This window comes from Eutrigla gurnardus, assembly GCF_963514095.1.
Source record: "Eutrigla gurnardus genome assembly, chromosome: 7".
Taxonomy (NCBI): Eukaryota; Metazoa; Chordata; class Actinopteri; order Perciformes; family Triglidae; genus Eutrigla; species Eutrigla gurnardus.
In genome coordinates, this window is record NC_139921.1 from 7,560,959 (window position 1) to 7,580,941 (window position 19,983).

Genomic DNA, 19,983 nt, shown 5'->3' on the forward strand with positions numbered 1-19,983 from the left:
CGAGGAGGGAGTGAATTATTTCATTAGGTGGCCAGAAACACGACGTCAAGTGAATGCTAATGATGAAGTCCCCTCTAGGATGATCTTCGAGTGGAGAAAACATGATGAAGATCCCTCTAGGATGATCTTTGAGTGGAGAAAACATGATGAAGCCCTCTCTAGGATGATGTTCAAGTGGAGAAAATATGATAACGTCCCCTCTAGGACGATCTTCAAGTGGAGAAAACATGATTAAAGGCCCCACTAGGATGATCTTCAAGTGGAGAAATCATGATGAAGTCCTCTCTAGGATGATCTTCGAGTGGAGAAAAACATGATGAAGACCCCTCTAGGATGATCTTCGAGTGGAGAAAACATGATGAAGCCCTCTCTAGGATGATGTTCAAGTGGAGAAAATATGATAACGTCCCCTCTAGGATGATCTTCGAGTGGAGAAAACAAGATAAAGCCCTCTCTAGGATGATGTTCAAGTGGAGAAAATATGATAACGTCCCCTCTAGGACGATCTTCAAGTGGAGAAAACATGATTAAAGGCCCCACTAGGATGATCTTCAAGTGGAAAAATCATGACGAAGTGCCCTCTATGTTCTTCTAGTGAAGAAAACCTGACAAAGTGCCCTCTATGTCAGATAAAACCTGATGAAGTGCCCTCTATGTCCTTCTAGTGGAGAAAACCTGATGAAGTGCCCTCTAGGATGAACTTCTAGTGGAAACAACATAATTAAGTTCTCTCTAGGATTACCTTCTAGTATAGAAATGTAATTAGGTTCTCTCTAGGATGACCTTCTAGTGGAGAAACATGATGTTGTGCCATTGATGACTTGTGCTGAAAACCACTAGAGAAGTAGAAAATGAGAAGCATATACATATGCATACTTCTCATTTTCTACTTCTCTATATATACATATTATGTATAAAGGGTTTGCTTGGGGGGCTGTAGCCTTAGAACCACGCATGCTCAGCCATACAGGCTACACAGCATCCTGCTTTACCTTTAATCTTGACGTGTGAGCGTGTTTCAGGAAGAGAGGCCACGCGCGCGCGTGTGAACGAGAGCGCGAGGGAGCTGGCGGTCAGTTGGATGCAGACCTTCAGAGCGAAGACACTCGGTAAGAAATAAGCCTCTTTATTTCACTAAAGAAAAGGAAATGGAGAAAGAAAATCAACCTGTTGAACTTGAGAGACCAGAGAGAATGCGTCGATTTGTTTTTTAAATATCTAGCAGCGATGGTCTTCAATATTTGGAGAGACATATCAGCGGATTCCTGTTGAATATGGATTCTTATGGCGCGATTATTTGCTGGATGTGAAGAGTGACATGCGGTTAGAATTCCTGCACAGCCTCTCCAGTCCACAGTTATTAATGATTGATCTTAATGATCATGTCGTGTCGGGCTGTGAGGGAATCAGTGACAACGTTTCCATCACTGTGTGAAGCAGCGGTGGGGAAAAGCTGCATTCAGTGTATTTAAGTGACTCGCAGACTGATGGCTAAGCTGCTTCATGCTTTATTCATAAGGACTTACCAAGTGTGGAATCAGTGACAGAGGAAGTGGACTTTAGAAGCTCAGTAGACGTTCTGTCAGGAATATCACAGGAGTATTTCGGAGATAAGAATACCAGGTGTTTTGTCTCACCTGTAAGTAGTTTTTAGATCTTCACTGCTGAGATTTTATGCCGTCACCCCAAACAGTGGAGCTGAATGGAATTTACTTGCACTGCTTCATCTTCCAGCTCTGTTGGAAATATAGAAAAGATGGATCTCCATCCCTAACATCCATAACACCCTGGTGATAAATAAATATACTTAAGGATATGAAATGTTAGTATACTTGAGTGTACTTGCAGAGACAATCATCAGTACTTCAGGTGTGTTAATTAATACTTTGCTATTTTGGAACAACTAATTTTGTGCTAAGTGTATTTTACACGTTGAATTGTATTTAGTGTACTTGTATAGTGTTAAAAGTGGAACAACTTCAAGGATATTTAAGTACATGGCCATGAATATACACGCTCAATGAATGGAATTAAAGTGTGCTTGGGGGGCTAATATACAATACAAAAATATACCATTAATATATTATTGTTTTAGAAATAGTATGCTCAATAATACTTCTGGCTTATTCCAATTCATTATTAATTTATTTTTTATATGCGTCCAATTTTGAGCATATATTTTAAAAATATACCAAAATTGTATTTAACAACAAAGTTGACGTACGTAGACTTTAGTAACTTCACATAGCTTTCACATAAAGTATATTTTCCTATAATACAGGCATAGAAAGTGTACATTAGTACATCATCATTTCAATATATTCCCAGAGAGTACATTTCTTTGCTAGTATATTTGCAATATACTATTGAAAATGTAAATATATATTCATATACACTGAAGCATATTTATTTTTCAACTGGGACTTCAATAATCAATATTTCCTATATTAACGAAGCTTCAAAGGACTTCATGTGATGTGAACATGGTTGCTCGTAGTGACAAATGTAATACCTGTACTTATACCTGTTTTAGGATGATACATACATACACAACCTTAAAGGATGTTTTTATGGCTACACCATTCAATCAAATGGAAATATTCTGAATGCAACATCTTCCTGACGTATTTGATATCTTTTTGAGAACTGAACTAGCATTTCAAATAAAATTGAGGTTTGAACGGTTTTGAAATAATCTGGTTTTGGTCTACTAGCTTATTCTGCAGTCCACCAGACCTATAGTTAATACAGAACAGATACTTTCTACTTCCTGAATAATATGGGATTTCCTTCATTTCCCCAGAACTAAAGCTTGACTCCATGCCCACAACAACAGAGGCTCAGCTCAGCAGCTCTACTTATTACCTCGACTTGTCATCCATCACATATGGACTATTTCTTGTCAGGCTGTCTCACATTGACTCCCTCGGTTCTAGTAAGTTGTACCGACATGGATGAAGGAGCATTAGTGCTCACCATTTACATGAACAGCAGAGACGGAATCAATAGAGGATTCCATGTGACACTAATTAAAGCAACTATAGGCGGAAAACAGGAAAGGCAATTCACCAGCAACACACATGAGCATAAGGTGTAATTTCCTCTTCTTCATATTGAGGTATTTCATATCACCAGTCAGTGAAAAACTCTGCTCCGATCGCAGTGTCATTACTTTTGACTGATGTTTTCATTCTTAAATCAGACACGTTGGTAATCTCCTTATGGACTCCCCTTGGGTTCAGGCCCAGACCGGCACCAGTTGGACCGAATGCAGTGGCCCTTTGTGTACACTCACCTCATTCATCCATGAAAAGGCCATCTCAGCTCTCTGCAGACATCAGCACAAAAAGCCAAACCTAGTTGGTAATGTCAGTGTCCTTACATACAGATCTCAGCTCAAGCGGTGGTGCTAAATGTGGTGATCAAGGACTACAAGGGCCCCAGAGTGTCCATGGAGCCTTTGTGACTGTGCTAGGGGCCCTCAAAGGAGTCTTGTGGCCCTGGTGGGGGTCTCCCCCTGTCCTCTGGGTGGAGAAGAACCCTTGATAACCCTTCAAGGGACTTGGAATTCTGTGAAGCCCCCTAAGACCTCCACATGAAAACCCCAAATCTTGTTAAGGCCTCCTGGGATTCTCTCAGGGACTTCCTAGAAAAACCCTGGCTACCCTTGAAGAATCCCAAAATGTCCTCCAGTGGCTGCTGGACTCCCCTGTGGCCCCCGTAGAAGTCAGATGTCCACAAGGGTTTTCCAGGGTCCCTCTGGGATCTCTGCCAGAAGCTCAAGGGGGACTCTGATAGCAGTGTTTTTCTTATCTGTGATGAAACTGGTTGCCTGATCTTCTCCGGTTACTCTGGAACATTTAGACCTGTACTAAGATCACAGTGGGCATGTGAACACATGCTGCATTCAAGTGCTCCTCTAAAGCTCCGACATAGCCAATTCAGAGAGAAATACAAGGATGGAAATGTGAAATTAAACTTTATTGCAAAACCGAAAATACCTCAATTCACAAGTGCGTGGATGGCGTACCGTTCGGTTCAATATTCTATTGAGAACCGTGGCATCCCTAATGGACACTGGAAGTCCCTTTAGCTCCGGTCGACATACCCAGGGTCCTCAAGGGGTTTCCATGGTCTCTAGAAGGACTTGATGACAGAACTGTCTTGAAGAGTCCTTCTACGTACCCCTTCAAAAAACCTCTGAGACCTCGAACCAGTGCCACCAGGGCCGTTCGGAGGTGCAGTGACCCTGCAGTTTCATTCAGGGTCCATCTAACAGGATTCAGGGCTTCCTTGTGACATCTCATTTTGCAACATAAGAAACAATTTGTGTTTATTGAGCTTTTTATTGGCATGCTTTCATTGTTCAATGGCCCTGTAACTCCCTAATGACCACATGATTACTTCTCTCCTTCCTCCTCTCACTCTGCCTCTTTCTGTCTCTTTCTATCTGATTTGTGACGCACTTCATGAAATGAAGTGTGTAATTAGGTGTCTGGACGTCTCTGGAGAATACTTTAGTCAATATTGTATGTGAGTGTTTACTTGTAGCGATGGTTTGTTCATTAGGGGTCCAGCAAGGAGCCAAACGTTAACGTAGCCCTGTTATAACTGAAGTATCTGTTGCTTCTTCGTCACTCGGGATCCTAGAATATTATGAACTGAAGCTGGCTCGTGTGAAGCTCGTATCGGCTGCATAGACTTTCTCCTCAGACGGAGAATAGCACAGATACGATTGTCTGGAATGTGAGGTTACTGAAGCATGTGCACACCACACACACACACACACACACACACACACACACACACACACACCACACACACAGCCTGTAGCCGCCTAACTGTTATTTTATTTGGTTAAAAGTCACTATATATAAATATATATATATATATATATATATATATATATGTGTGTGTGTGTGTGTGTGTGTGTGTGTGTGTGTGTGTGTGTGTGTGTGTGTGCATGAAACTAAAGACTTTTAGTTTGTTTGATACATCTATTTTGGTCATCCACCAAGAAAAGAGTAGTTCCTCATTACTAGTGGTACAGTAACATTAGAAGTCTCCACTTGATCCTCTTCTATTGACGTCTCAGCTCAATGAATCCAAATAATGGCAATAGTTGAGTATCTGTGATTTTAATCACTGATGGAATTTATCCAAACACATCTTGTTTTTGGAAGTAAACGTGAAGAAGAATCATCCTCCTATAATATAATTTCCTCATTTCATTCACAAAAAGTAAAAGAATAACAATGTAGTTCGGAAGATGAGCACCTTGGCTGACCAGAGAAAGCAAAAGAGAGCATTCCTGTTTTGTGGGGAGGTGATCTCTGGGAAATGCAGTTAAAAACACAAACAAAAATCAATAGAGGGTTTTTGTTGAATGCCACTTGAAATCTGACGGGGACTTCTGTTACATCAGAGGTTTGTGCAGTGACCAGTTGTGTTTGCTGCTGTTTCATCTCCTCCCTGAGTGTGTTATAAATCATGGCCACCAGTTGAATAAATCACATCCTGTACTGTCCTTGTAGACGGATAGCAAGGGGACGATCCAGCTTTCGTCAGCAGGGGCGGAGGGAGAGACGTCTTCACACGGGCAGTAAATAAAATACTATAGCAACATGTTCTCATTCTAAAGAGGCAAATATAGAAAACGCTCCAATGCTTCAAACCATGACGTTCCCCTCTAGCATCGCTTCTGTCCTACAGACCATGTTGAAGTAGACGGCACGTCACTGCAAAAAAACAACTATCTTGATATATTGATGTGCTGTCGGATGTCAGAACAGAATTACAAAAGGAGATGATCTTCTATTGTTGTCGCAGCAGACTTTGAAGTGAAATGCAGACGTTTATGGTCCATTAAACGGACTGACTGGACTGAATTCTCATGTCATATCACTTGTGCTCGACATAAGTACAACATTTTGAGTGTAGCGGGAGAGATTTGTATGCATTGAGTTGTTCTTAGATACTGGGTTGTTCTTTTGTATAGATACTGGGTTTTCCATCAGGTATAAAACGAAAACTTAATCCATATAGTTGGATTCGTACAGTGAGTGTGTGACTAGCTAATGACAAATTAGTCATGTGACTACCAACACTAACGATTCCCTTTACTAGCTCTTCTTTATACCATGTCAGTTGCCTATATCCACAATATAATGGGAGGATGTGTTAGATACAAACGCTCTGGCATCGGCTATGACGGCTTGGTCGTGAGAACGGCTTGATTAAAGCATTTCCTTTCACTTCCTTTCTATAGATTCACTGGTTCATTCGCTTCTGACCAAAACAGACATGTCGCATCAGCGTGTGTTGTAAAGAACTCATTCAAGGAATTTAGGCATAATTTCTTTCTGGTAAACAAACAATGATGCTTTGCTTCAAGTAACAAGAAGCTGTGATGTAGACACACAAACATCCTGTGATTTGGAAGAGATGCGTTTAAATATTTCTATTATGTATAGAGTAGTCCATACGTTGAAAATGAGGTTGTGAGTTGGAGGAAGCATGTGGTACAGCACATTCCCCGTAACGGTATTGCCATGGTTACCGCTGTCAGGCTCACTAATCACGGAGGGGCAACGGCGTTCCAGCTGCCCAAGGGAAATAAGGCAAGGTATTGATCACATGGTAAATTGTTACCATCGTTGGCATCCTGGTGCTGTGGGTAGACTGAGCTTAAAGTTATCAATGCACAGTGACTGGTTTGTTTGCTTGGAGAACTGGACCTCTGCACTGGGACTGTGTGTGACACAGTTTGGCATTCAGCGCTGGCAGCTGTGGCACAGCTGAGAACTCTGTGTTCTCTTTCTTCATCCTCTCTGCTCGGTCTTTAGATATTAATGCAAGGCATTTGGAGTAAGACTGGCATCTACTAGTGGTATCAAAACAGGAAGGAAGTGGTTAGGTAACAAAGGCACATCGCTGCGAGGTGTGATTCCGCCCCTGGCACTGAAAAGTTGAGAATATTTGAACCGTTATGCAGGCGGACGCTAGCCTGGCCCTGCCCGCCTACGTACTTCCGCTCAATTTTCATTTCCCTTCAGTACAAAGTCTGGATTTGCAGTATATTCACAGGTTTTCTCCGGCCAATCAGCGAACAGAGGGAGTGGCTAAGAACAATGACGTTGAGGTCGTGTGCTAGTTTGAGTTGTTGCCAAGACAGTTGTAGTTCAGTGATGGCGGCGGAGAAAGATGCGAGCGAAGCTATTCGGTCTGTTGTGGCAACGATGCTGAATATCCAGAAGTTAAAGCCGGAGCTTTGTTGAGTTTTGTTGGTGGCCGTGATGTTGTGGCGCTTCTCCCCACGGGGTTCGGGAAACAGACTCTCTGTGCAGATTAAATGAAGTATGAGATCGTCTGGTGTTCCTCTTGACGGTGTGATCTGCCTCTTACACGTTCACATAGAAAAATCCAAAAGCTATGAATGCATTTAATGGCACACAATCCGTGGAGACACAAACCTTGACTGCAGGAAAACTCTAGGACCCATTAAACTTAGACTTCAACGGCATAATGATGTGAAAACACAATATTTTATACAAAACTGTGCAAGAAGAACCTGCCTACTGCTGTGTCCATAACACACACACACACACACACACACACACACACACACACACACACACACACACACACACACACATACACACACACTCACACACACACACACACACACACACACACACACACACACACACACACACACACACACACACACGTGATTAAACCCAGCTCTGACAGCCAGTGTTACTCTCTGGATGGATGTTACTGGGGGTCGGAACAAAAGGTCCACTTGAAGAATGAGTTTGCTGGAAGCAGCACAAACAGTAGAACTGATTTATTACTGTAGATATTAAGTAATACAGTTATTATGAATGCCATCCATAACATCGTACTGACTGAGGTTTCCGCCAAGACATCCACAGTATGATGTGTTATCACTTATTTAATTACACTATAATCAGGGTGTCATTAACGAGGATTCGGCTCCTTTTCTGGTTCCTACTTGTATTTCAGGTTCCTACTAGAACATGTTTACATGCTCTTATTAATATTTTCCATTCCATTGGTTGCCACAGCAGAGTGGTGACATTTCTGCATCTGGTTCCATCTGGCTTCTGGTGTGAAGCTGTTAACAAAGTTAAAGGAATCTGGACCGTCAATCACAAGGTAGCCCCGCCCCCTAAAGCATCCCCAGCTTTATATTTGACTCTAAATGGAACATAATTGACTAAATGAACATCATGCTGTAATGGAGAAGATTGAGACCATGAACTCATCTTTACAGTGTTCACTGAGACAATAAAACAAATAGGGTCCAAATAAGTACAAATACTTACATTTGTCAATGGCGAGTACCGATATGAGTCCTCAATAATACCATTACAGTTCAATCAATAACTTTGAAAACACATTTTAATCTTTATCACACCATCACTTTCTGACTGTAAAAAATACAACATGATGCTGTTGCTGATATTTTAACATTCAACTTTGTGTTTTCCTGACAAACAGAGCAGAGTGTGCAGTCGGGATATGAATATTTAACTGTTTAATCAGTTAAAGAGTTAAAAGACATTAAAGATTAAAAAAAGCTAAGAGACTCAGCAAAGCAGGAGAATAGGGCTGGTCCGCCTTAAGGTCAGTCCACCTTAACCTTAGAGTTGTTGCTAACTTCGGGGCTAACCTCCTTCACTTCAATCATCAGCTGGTTGACAACAAGACACGGGAACTTAGCTTGTGTCTCCTCGTGGGTCTGGAGGAGTTGTAACATTTATTCACTGTACCCACAATGCACTCTCTCTCTCTCTCTCTCTCTCTCTCTCTCTCTCTCTCTCTCTCTCTCTCTCGACCGTACACTCGCTTACGTTATGTCGTAACGGCTGTTGTTCGTCTGTGAAACCCCGACATAGCTTCATACTGCAGCTGCTGAGAAATGATGATTTCACCAGTTTGTTCACCAGGTTATTGTTGCAGCCGGGCGGATTATTAGCCTCAATGGTGAGAGATTAACGTCCCGTTAATGGTTTTGGGTGCGGTTGTATCGGAGTAGTGTTATGAGTACGAGTATGAGGACCTGAGTACAATATCGGACCCGATACCTGTATTGGTGCATCACTAAAATCAAGTGGGTCCTTTTCTTTACTTAAGGTTTTGCAACTCTTTTATTTGCATAAAAAAGGACATAATGCACATGGGTGTGCTAAAGGGTGGTTAATCTGGAGTTATTGATCCTTCACAGGCAGAAAATCCACACTGATTTAAATTGAGCTGATGTCAGCAAGATACACAACATGTTGGTTGATATCTTCTGCCTTGTGTGAGTTGACAGTAAGGGTGCATGCAAGATAGGAACAAACTTGAGTTGTGGAATATATTTTTACTACTGAAGTTCCTTCAAATTAAATGTCAAAATAAGTCAGCCATTTGTCCGTCTCATGTGGAAGTCTTTTCTGATCTGACCCCCCATCCTCAGGACCACATGACTTCCAGATCCATTTCAATGGATGGTTCAAATCACGTTGAACAATAAGTCTGTTATATGATGGACACCACTATGGTTAAGGTTTGGTTACGTTCAGGCACGAGAGCATCCGGTTGGGTTTCGGGAAGGCTTCTGGTTCGGGTTGGAATGACTACTTTGCTTCGCCATCATGGTTACAATAATCCCAAAGTGGATCAAGGTTAGGGAACCATTTCAGTGTCTTTAACAAAACAACATTGTGTCTCAAACGGGAAGCCGACTGTGGTTTCTGAGTTTTAGTTGACAGTTGAGTTCAGCCAAGTCCAGTTTATTTACAGATGAATATGAAATGTGACAATATTGCAAATATATATTTTTGTTTGTCAGAAATAGATTTATGAGCCTTATTTTTCTTTTGTGTGGATTCTTTTTCCATTTTTATACAACAATAACTTGTAGAAATATGAATCACATATTTCATTGTTGGATCCCTCTGTGTGCATTCATGAACATTGAGAGTTATCTGACTGCATGCCGTTAAGGTATTGGAATCAATATTGGGAGAAAAAAGTTGTATTAATGCATCCTTTCTTGCAGGCTGCCTTCCTGTTCCCTGGAGGGCTGCACCTGCCTAGTGTGGATCCACTGCAGACTTATTATTAATATTGGACACTAAGATTAATCTGCAGGTCAGATGACACAGTGTTTAAAGAGTCAACAGTTCCTGGATTATAATTCTGGTCATGAAAGAAGCACTCAAACAAACAGATACATTTTTCAGTGGCTTGTTCGACTGATTTAGGAGAACATATTTAGAATTTTCTCATAGTTCCTGATCCGTCCATATGTGTCATAAGAGTGTAATTATTCTGCTGTAATCCAATCCTGTGTTTTTAATGGGTGGATTGGGTATTTTATTACTTGAAAACCAAATATTACATTTCATCATTATGTTGACACTACCCTCTTTGTATTTTGTATTGTAAATGTATTCATGTAGCGTAACATTATCACCATTTATTTGAAGTGGCTGTTGATGCTGTTGTATAACACTACAATATCAAAATGAACATCTTAAATTATTTGAATTATTTGACGCCTCCTGTTGCCGTCGTGGATTTCCTTCCTGTGTTGAGATGTTTTTTATGGAAGCATTTCTTCTTTTTCAGTGACAGGAGGAAGATCATGTACTCAGCATTTTTTTTAATCTGATGTGGCTACTCGCACAAACCCACTGTAGGAAAGAGATAAGATGAGATGAGATAAGAATACCAAAATGTGGTCCGTTGATCTTGCTGGCATGCATGGATGGAATTCATCTCACAATCAGATCAGATCTTGTACAAATGTTCCAGTCACTTCACTCATCACTTCATCTCTGTATATGTTTTTATGTTATAGGTCTGTGTTTGCATCTGTTATTGCTCTGACACATTATTATGGTCAGAATGAAAATTGCATTGCAGTCTCTCTGCTGACCATCAGGGGGCGACTCCTCTGGTCGTCCCCTTTACATTGAGAACAAACTCGTCACTAGATGTATTAACTCAGTAAACATTGTAAACAAGAGTTTATGGACCCAATCAAATGTTTGACGTTTTTTCAGTACAGCATGATGCTCATTTAGTAAATTATGGCCATTAGAGTGAAATGGACCATAAAGCAGGGGATGCTTTAGGGCGGGGCTACCTTGTGATTGACAGGACACTTTGGGACTGAACACAGAGTGGGAGCAACCTTACTGGATCTGGATCCATCAGGCTTGGTGTGAAGCTATTCACAAAGTTAGCTTCCTAATTTGAGGTACAGTACTACAGTGCTACAGTACTACTACAGTAGCAATGTCGCTGCTCCGCAGTCCAAATATGGTCTTTCCTTTCACTGTTGGCGATGGCCAGAATGCTGAATTTGAGTCTTCAAAACGATAACGACGTCCACTTCTTAAGATCTCTGGTCAGACCACGCAGGCCTCAGTGGGGTTCTGGTGAGATCAGGTGATACAGACGCATTATTACCACAGCTGCAGGGAAACATCACCCCAGTCCACTCCTCTGTGGTCGGTCAACAGGTGAAGTTTGAGCAAATCCTGTTCTACAAAAAGGACATTTGACATACGGTATTACTGTATTACATCATTCGAATGTATTCCATTCACATGGCTGAATGAGGGTTAAAAGCATGCGTGGTTCTTGAGGAATGAACCATTGATCCAGCTGTGTGTGGTTTATTTAGGAAGACCAGAGAGAGAGAGAGAGAGAGAAAGAGATGAAGTGTGTTGGGTTAAAGTGGCTCTAAATGGCTTCAGTATGTTATTATGGAGCCATTCTAAAGATGCTGGGATGCCAAAGCAAAGAAATAGGGGAGGTTATATGTGTCTGTGTGACACTGTGATTTAAATGCTGTTTGGAAGCTCATGTTCACCGGCTGGTTCCGTCCAACGGGGTCACTTCAAAGGAACTAAAACGCTGACAGGACACCTCGACTGGCTCGCTTTAAATGTCAGAGTCAGGAATACAAAGTAAGAAGAGCACATTTTGTTTTTCTACTCGACCATCAAATGTTGGGTTCCTCTTGGATGGAAGAGACGGATCACACACAGAAGAGTGAATGACAGAACTCACAACTATATTTCAACTACAATAAGAGCACAGCCTGATGTTTCCTGTGTATCAAGCTTCTCTTGATGTTGATAATAATAATAGTAATGATAACAATACTACTAATAATAATAATGATGACAAAAATGTATTAATAATAATAATACTAATAATAATAATAATAAAAATGATAATAATAATAATAATAAATGTAATTGATAGTGCTTCACAAAAGAAAGAAAACCATGTGTTACATTTTCCTGAAACACTTCATATTTCTCACACTGTCCATCTGAATACTCATGGCTTCACCATCCATGGATCTGAATGGCCTGTGAGAAAAAGATGACAAATATACAAGGAAGGGGAACAGAATGGAAACTTGCATAGAATAGTTGTAGTCTAATTCCATTGGCCAAAAGTTCTCTAGAAACTTTTTTCTCTTATCTGTGGAGAAGAAGATACTGGTCAGAGAACAACTTCACAACGTTCCCAGTATGAATGTGAGGAAGACGGACTGGAATCATACTGAAAATCATTCATTAATGACTCGACTTCCTTTATACTTTGGTCCCGCCCTCTGAGCTGTCAATCACAACAGAGCCAAGAGAAGAACTGAACTTTGAACTCGAATCTGAGCTAGAAGGAGGACTTTTAGACGACGTGAGTTTTAACGAGCCATGACAAACATTTTCAGGTACATTCTGTAAAGATTATTACGTAAACAAACAAACGATCCGGTGAACATGGTGGAGGTTTGTGTAAGCTTGATGTTATCGATGGACAACCACACGTCGTAACACTGGAATGGTCAATAAAATAACAATGTGAGCCTGTCAGTGGCCACAGCCAGCACTGTCAGTACTCTGTCAGTGGGCGGACATCGACAGGGAGGACTTGTCCCCAGCAATTTGGCTGCAGCCAATTTAGCAGCTGCCGTCTACAGCAGTCTCCCTCAATACTGGACCAATTTAAAAAAACTGTTGTCCCCATTTGACCTTTAGACAGTCCGGGTTGAAGCCCACAGATTATTATAGATCATAGGTGCAGTAGGGCAAATAAGTATGCAATGAGTCTTGTGTAGGACATTTAAATGCCCATCAAACAGCAGGTTCTTCACATTGAAGAGTCTCTGTTTATGTCTGGGCTCTGAAATCCTGAAACATGCAACATGAACATGTATTAGGATGGATGACTCCTCAATATGGATCAAATGGATCATATCTTCATTTTTCTTCACGTCACACTTTCACCTCACCAGTGTGACTACAACCGTCATCGTTCTCTCTTGGCCATCGTCGTATGTGCGTGAATAAGAGTAAAAGGACAGATAGTGCTACATTTTAATCACCGACACAATCAGAGTCCAATTATGATGAACTAGTCAGTACTTGTGAGAACAGGATGCCATCGTGGTTCACTCAGGAAGCCGGTGTGTTTCTTCACTTTAAACGATCTAAATCTGTCTCAAGCAAGCAGAGATCAGTTCAAGTGATGATGCATATGGTCGCCGATTTTATATTTAATTATTGGCACAAAATAATATTACAAAGACATTAAACAATTGGGTGGACATACACACATTAGGCGACAAATACAGGTACAGTATATGTATATGAAACATCAAGACTAAAGTTATATATATATAACATATATATATATATATACATTTATATGTATGGTAAAATGTTTCATCCAATAAAGATCAATTCTTCTGTGTTCCACAGCGACCACATGAAACTGGAAAACACCCAACCAGAGAAGACAAATCCTCACCCAGATGAGAAGAAGGACCAGCCATCACTGAGCATGAAGACTGTGTGTTGTTACGTTACAGTTCCATGCATGAAGTAGTGTGAGCGGCTGTGATGGTGTCCAACATGTCTGAGGACGTGATTAACTGCACCATCAGCCATGAAATCCACCAGTACCTCTTCTCCAGTGTGTACATCCTCGTACTACTGGTAAGTGTGCACCAAACTGTTAACTGTGTTCTCTAGAGAAGTGCACTGGCGAGTAGAAAAGCTTTGTTTACACATTTAGGTCATTGTGTCACAGGAAACCGGCGTGTCTCAATCTCTAGAAAGTTTAGTTCCTCCTCGAAATTATAAGCTCTCAGCATTGACGCACAGGCTTAGTTAATGTGTGCAAAGTGCATCATGAGCTCTCTTATTGGCGTCAACACTGTAAAAGAACGGGGTCTGTAGCCCCAGATGGTGACCTGCAGATTAGGACAAAAGTCAAAAGATGTGATCCAGCAGCTGGATGCATCTTCTAATGATTCGTATTAGTATGTTTGTGATTATCATGAAGGAATATCTGTTGGACTCAGTTTGTAGATACAACCTGCTGCTGGATAATATATATAAAGTATATATATAAAAATACTTTTCCGGGAACGCTATGGGAGTGAATCATGGAGTAAACCCGCACACATTCAGATGACTTGAGCCGGGTTTGCTAGAAGAAAACTGGCAGCTTCAGTCTGTTCCAGATTTGGCGCTTTCTGACCAATTTGTCTAATTTTAGTGGGTAAAACATTTTAAGAATGAATGAGAAAAGGTTTGTTAAAGGCTTGTCGTGTCTCAAGCGAGGAGAGAAAGTAGGGGGATGAATAGATGGAGTCATGACAGCAAATCAAGCAGGTTTTATTTTCTGACTCCAGCTGTTCGTAGTTGGTGTCGCTCCCAGCGGCGGGCCTCCAGCCGGCCACCAACGAGCATCATGTCACCAAAACTGGACTTTTACTTCGGAATGACATCCGTCAATTTACAGCAATGTCAACATTCGGTGACAGAACAGGAAGTTGTGTGACCTTTATGTAGCGACGCGTGGACGTGCAGGGAGTTCATGCAGAAACTAAGAGTGTGTTTCTGCCACAGCTGTAATTATCGTTCGCCTCTTTAGAAACCAGAACCACAAGTGTTTTGTTGCCTAATCAAAGCTGCCACGGCTTTCCCTGCCTTTAACCATCCTTAACTGGCTTTATTTCCCAAACCATACCAACATGTGCAGATGTAATGGAAAATGTGGATTTGAAAAAATAAAGGCATTGGACTTAAAAACTGTTGAACAGAATTAGGCACGGGGCGATATGAAATTTTCATTTTGCGATTATCCTGGCCAAAATGATTGCAATTCACAATATTATCCCGATAATGATTGAATGCTTAAAACTCGTAAAATCACGAGGCAGTATTCTTGTTTGAGCAGAAGTGTTCTAGATGTGTGCTTTAATCGATAACGACAAGGAGGCATTCTGGGGAAAAAGAAAATAATCCCAATAAGTGTTCTTGTTGTAGGTGGGCGTTCCCTCCAACATGTACTCTTTGTACCACGCTGCTCTGCAGCTGAAGCAGAAGAACGAGCTGGGAGTTTATTTGATGAACCTGACTGTGTCTGATCTCTTATACCTGGCATCGTTACCACTGTGGCTGCAGTACTTCTTTCAGGTATTACATTGCTCATGACATTACTTTTATGTGACTCCTAATCCTAATTCATATCCAAACAAATGTGTTGGTTATTATAGAATTTAATTTCTCAGTTTAACGGTCCAGCTTCCTACCTGCAGGTCTACGTAGAGTCTGCTTTCATGTCGGTGTTGTTTCAGGATGACGACTGGAGTCACAGGGAGTGGTTGTGTCAGGTCTGCGGCTTTCTGCTCTATGAGAACATCTACATCAGCATTGGGTTCCTGTGTTGTATCAGCCTGGACCGCTACCTGGCCGTGGTCCACCCTTTAAGGTAGAAATGAGAGCAGCCACTGCTGCCTGAATGTTCTTCTTTCACCATGTAAGAGTTCTAAGAGCTTACATAATGCTAACTCTTCTCCAGGTTCACCTCGCTCCGCTCTATGAGCGCTGCGTGGATCGTTAGCGCCATCATCTGGCTGAAGGAGATCGCCGTCGGTGCGGTTTTCTTCCGCCATAAAGAACTGAGCAGAGACCGCAAGAACCAATCAGTGTGCTTCGAGCACTACCCGATGCAGCCGTGGGAGTACCCGATCAACTATTACCGCTTCACTATCGGCTTCATGTTCCCACTGGCTATTCTACTGGTATGTTACTGTTTTCATCACATTTTATCAGCATTTGATCGATTAATTTATGTTTCTTATGACCATTTCATGGTGGAAATCTTTGATTACCACATAAAAACTCAGACCCATTGTTCTGTAAAGGAATTTATTTGGATTTTTATGTTTACATGTGCTGTGAATTGAACAAAAGAAAATGTATTGAATCAAAATGATTTGACCTTCTTCTTAGTTGTGTATTACTATCTAATAATCAAGCTTTAATTTGTCATTAGGTGGTGCTTTTATGAGTTGATCTCTTATCTTGAATGTAACCTGCAACAGAGCAGGTTAGGTGTGCAGCATCAGTTACCATGGTGATCTACCTGGTGAGAAGTGAACCATCATAGGACACACAGATAAACCTGAAGATACCTCGCTAACCCCTAATCCTGATCCTGAGAGCAGGATGATATGATCCAACAATGGACAACAAGTTTCATGACATCATCACGTAACACCACGGACACCAGGATGTTGTGTTCAAAGAGACCTGGAGTATTTTAATGAATTTCATAATCAGATTGAGTTAGAATCTTCTGTGCTGTTGCCACGGTTACACTTCATTTAAGTATTTCAGTGGTTACATGGCTAAATGTAACAAGCTTGTGGTCCGACTCTCTGCTCTCAGGCAGCCTAATGGAGGTCTGTAAGCAAGCAACTGACCCCAGAGAATTGTGTGAAAATGAACAGCTATTTGGCAAAGGTTAGGTGATACAGTCTTGCTTTACTGCACAACATTAGCAAACTGAAAAAAACTCCGTACAAACCTCTATTACTATCTTCAGAAATGGAAACCTGTTTATTTATATGTTTTTGTGTGATGCTGTTTATCAGGATGAGGTGAATATTACTCAAATGGAATATGAAGTATGGTTGACCTCTTCTGTGTGCAGATCAGCTACCTGTGTGTCCTCCGTGCTGTGGGTCGCAGCGCCGGGACGCAGCCGGATCAGAAGACGAGGATCAGGCAGTTAGTCAGCAGCACCGTGCTCATCTTCCTCGTCTGCTTCTCCCCTTACCACGTCTTCCTGCTAGTGCGCACCCTGCTGGAGCGAGACTGCAACTTCATCATAGGTACAGTTTGCAAAGAAATCCGGTGACTAAACTCCTTTACACACTGAGGGCGGCGTCTTTGGTGTGATTCAATCGTTGCATTTTTGCATCATTTACCCATCATGCCCCTGGTGTGTGAAGGCCTTAAAGTTGAGCTGAAATGCATGTCTCTTCTGCATGGAGACGCGTTTCTGACATAATGTTGGGAGAAATTTGATTTGATGGTTCGACCTTCTCTGTGCTGTTAAAAGTTTCAATGGATGGATATAATCATGATATTAATGGTTGAAATTGGTACTAGCTGATGTAAGCATGCATCATGTTTTGTTTTCCAGGAAGAAAAATATAATGGATTTTGAAATACAATTACGAAGAAATTTATTTTGTCTGCTTATGTTGTTAAATAGGTGAACAATATGATGGGGATGTGATCTAAAAAGTCATGTTTCAGACATTAAGGAAGAAACTTTTTGTGCTCTGTTCTCATCTTCCAGGAATATTTAACTATTACCACCTGTCGTTGTTGCTGACCACCCTGAACTGCGTGGCTGACCCCGCTCTCTACTGCTTTGTAAGCGAAGGCGCCCGCCGCGGCCTGTACAGAGTCATATTCCGGCCTATTGCTAGGATACTATGCTGCTGCTGTCGCCGTGGTAACGCCAGCCCCTCCAACCCTGCCACTGATTCCAACGAGGTCGCAACGGACGAGAACAACGGCCAGCCGACGGTGTTGCTGCTCACGCACACCAGCAACAAATTAAAAACCAACACCTCAAACAAAAACACCATTTTAATCACACGGACTCATGAAAAAAGTATCGTACCTTTTATTGTACAAAATAATGGACACTCTGACAAATGTGTGGACAGTGAGGGGAAGCCAAGCTGTGTGATCGGCATGGAAGGACAGAGTCAAAATACAGGGAGGCATGAAGGGATGGAGAAGGAGAGCAGCTACAACAATCCAAGGAGCAACCAGGAGCCCTGCTAGTGGAGGCCAGTCTGCCTGGAAAGACTCAATGCAGCAGTGGCTCTAATGAGAACCTGCTCAGTTTACATCATCATGATAATCATCACCAGCATCATCATCACCATCATCATCATCACCAGCATCATCATCATCATCATCATCATCATCATCACCAGCATCATCAGCATCATCACCATCATCATCTTCATCATCATCACCAGCATCATCACCATCATCATCATCACCACCACCACCAACATCACATTATCATCATCATCATCATCATCATCATCATCATCATCATCATCATAATCATCTTCATCATCATCATCGTCACCAGCATCATCAGCATCATCAGCATCGTCATCATCATCATCATCATCACCATCATCATCTTCATCATCATCACCAGCATCATCATCATCATCATCACCATCATCATCACATTATCATCATCATCGTCATCATCATCATCATCATCATCATCACCACCACCACCACCAACATCACATTATCATCATCATCATCGTCGTCATCATCATCATCATCACCACCACCACCACCAACATCATCATCATCACCATCACCACCACCACCACCAACATCATCATCATCACCATCATCATCACCACCACCACCACCAACATCATCATCATCACCATCATCATCACCATCATCATCACCACCACCAACATCACATTATCATCATCATCATCGTCATCATCATAATCATCTTCATTATCATCATCATCAGCAGCATCATCAGCATCATCGTCATCGTCATCATCATCATCATCATCATCATCATCACCATCATCATCATCACCACCACCACCACCACCACCATCACATTATCATCATCATCATCCGCATTGATCATCATAATTGTCATCATCATCAGCATCATCATCATCATCATCATCATCATCATCATCATCATCATCACCACCACCACCATCATTATCATCATCAGCATTGATCATCATCATTGTCATCATCATCAGCATCCTAAGCATCATCATCATCATCCTCATCATCATCCAGTAGCATTGGACTGAAACATTCCTTCAAATTTAAGAAATGATAGTTATTTTTATAGCTATGGCATGTGGGCCTCCCCTCAGACAAAGCTTGGAGAAGGTTGCCACCTCACCCCCCTGGAGGTTTATTGGATCATAATTATGTTATCTGATCATATGGAAACTCAGTATAATGCTTTAAACAAGTCTGTCCTGTTGCATCTATTAGTTTCTGACTCTGGGAAAGTATATACTACTAATATACCACGGAAATGTTATTCAAGAGGACCTGTTCTGCTCCTATTTTGGATCATACTTGTATTTCAGGTTCCTACTAGAAAATGTTTACATGCTTCAATTTCTTTTTTCCATCCCAGTGGTGCTGCAGCATCTCTCTCTGAAATGCTCTGTTTGAGCTCCTGCCCCTCCTTCCCAAAAAACCCAGTCTGCTTTGATTGGCCAGCTGGCCCTCTCTGTAGTGTTTAGTCAACCCCTGCGTTTGCCAGAGATGTCCCGCCCCTCACATAACCAGATAACTGGAGTTGTTCTGCTGAGGGAATCGTGATAAAACGGACTTCAGCCTCTTGATCTTTAACTCGTCTTCCTTTAGAAGTCCACATAAAGCACATTTACGCTTTCACAGCAGAAAAACATGGAGACTCCAAGCTCAGCTCTTCTATATAGCCAATTTGCAACTTGCCGTCATCACCACTTAACAGAAAAAGATTTCGATTGAGGCATTTGAAGAGGTTCAGGAGTTCCTGTGTGGGAGAATATCTCCCTTTGGA

General features: G+C 41.6%; 1 protein-coding gene across 5 annotated transcripts; it reads left to right on the top strand.

Moving 5' to 3' along the window:
* Positions 1-1,000: 1,000 nt before the first annotated feature.
* Positions 1,001-19,443, top strand: gpr68 (G protein-coupled receptor 68). Of its 5 annotated transcripts, none has more exons than XM_084014273.1 (7): positions 1,001-1,109; positions 13,800-14,036; positions 15,375-15,524; positions 15,686-15,819; positions 15,910-16,132; positions 17,047-17,227; positions 17,701-19,443. In XM_084014273.1, exons 2-7 carry the CDS (start codon positions 13,941-13,943, stop codon positions 18,195-18,197), a joined length of 1,281 nt encoding a protein of 426 aa, XP_083870399.1. In that variant the 5' UTR covers positions 1,001-1,109; positions 13,800-13,940; the 3' UTR covers positions 18,198-19,443. The 5 variants fall into 5 exon arrangements, with proteins under 5 accessions (XP_083870399.1, XP_083870400.1, XP_083870403.1 ...); XM_084014274.1 differs by lacking the exon at positions 1,001-1,109 and adding an exon at positions 2,803-2,935; XM_084014277.1 differs by lacking the exon at positions 1,001-1,109 and adding an exon at positions 11,974-11,993.
* The last annotated feature ends 540 nt before the right edge of the window (positions 19,444-19,983 follow it).

Excerpts from the sequence above, each read along its gene's own strand:
- gpr68 (XM_084014273.1), top strand. The coding sequence starts at position 13,941 with ATGGTGTCCAACATGTCTGAGGACGTGATTAACTGCACCATCAGCCAT. Across the intron at positions 15,525-15,685 it reads GGCTGCAGTACTTCTTTCAG|GATGACGACTGGAGTCACAG; the intron begins GTATTACATTGC and ends GTGTTGTTTCAG. Across the intron at positions 16,133-17,046 it reads TCCCACTGGCTATTCTACTG|ATCAGCTACCTGTGTGTCCT; the intron begins GTATGTTACTGT and ends TTCTGTGTGCAG.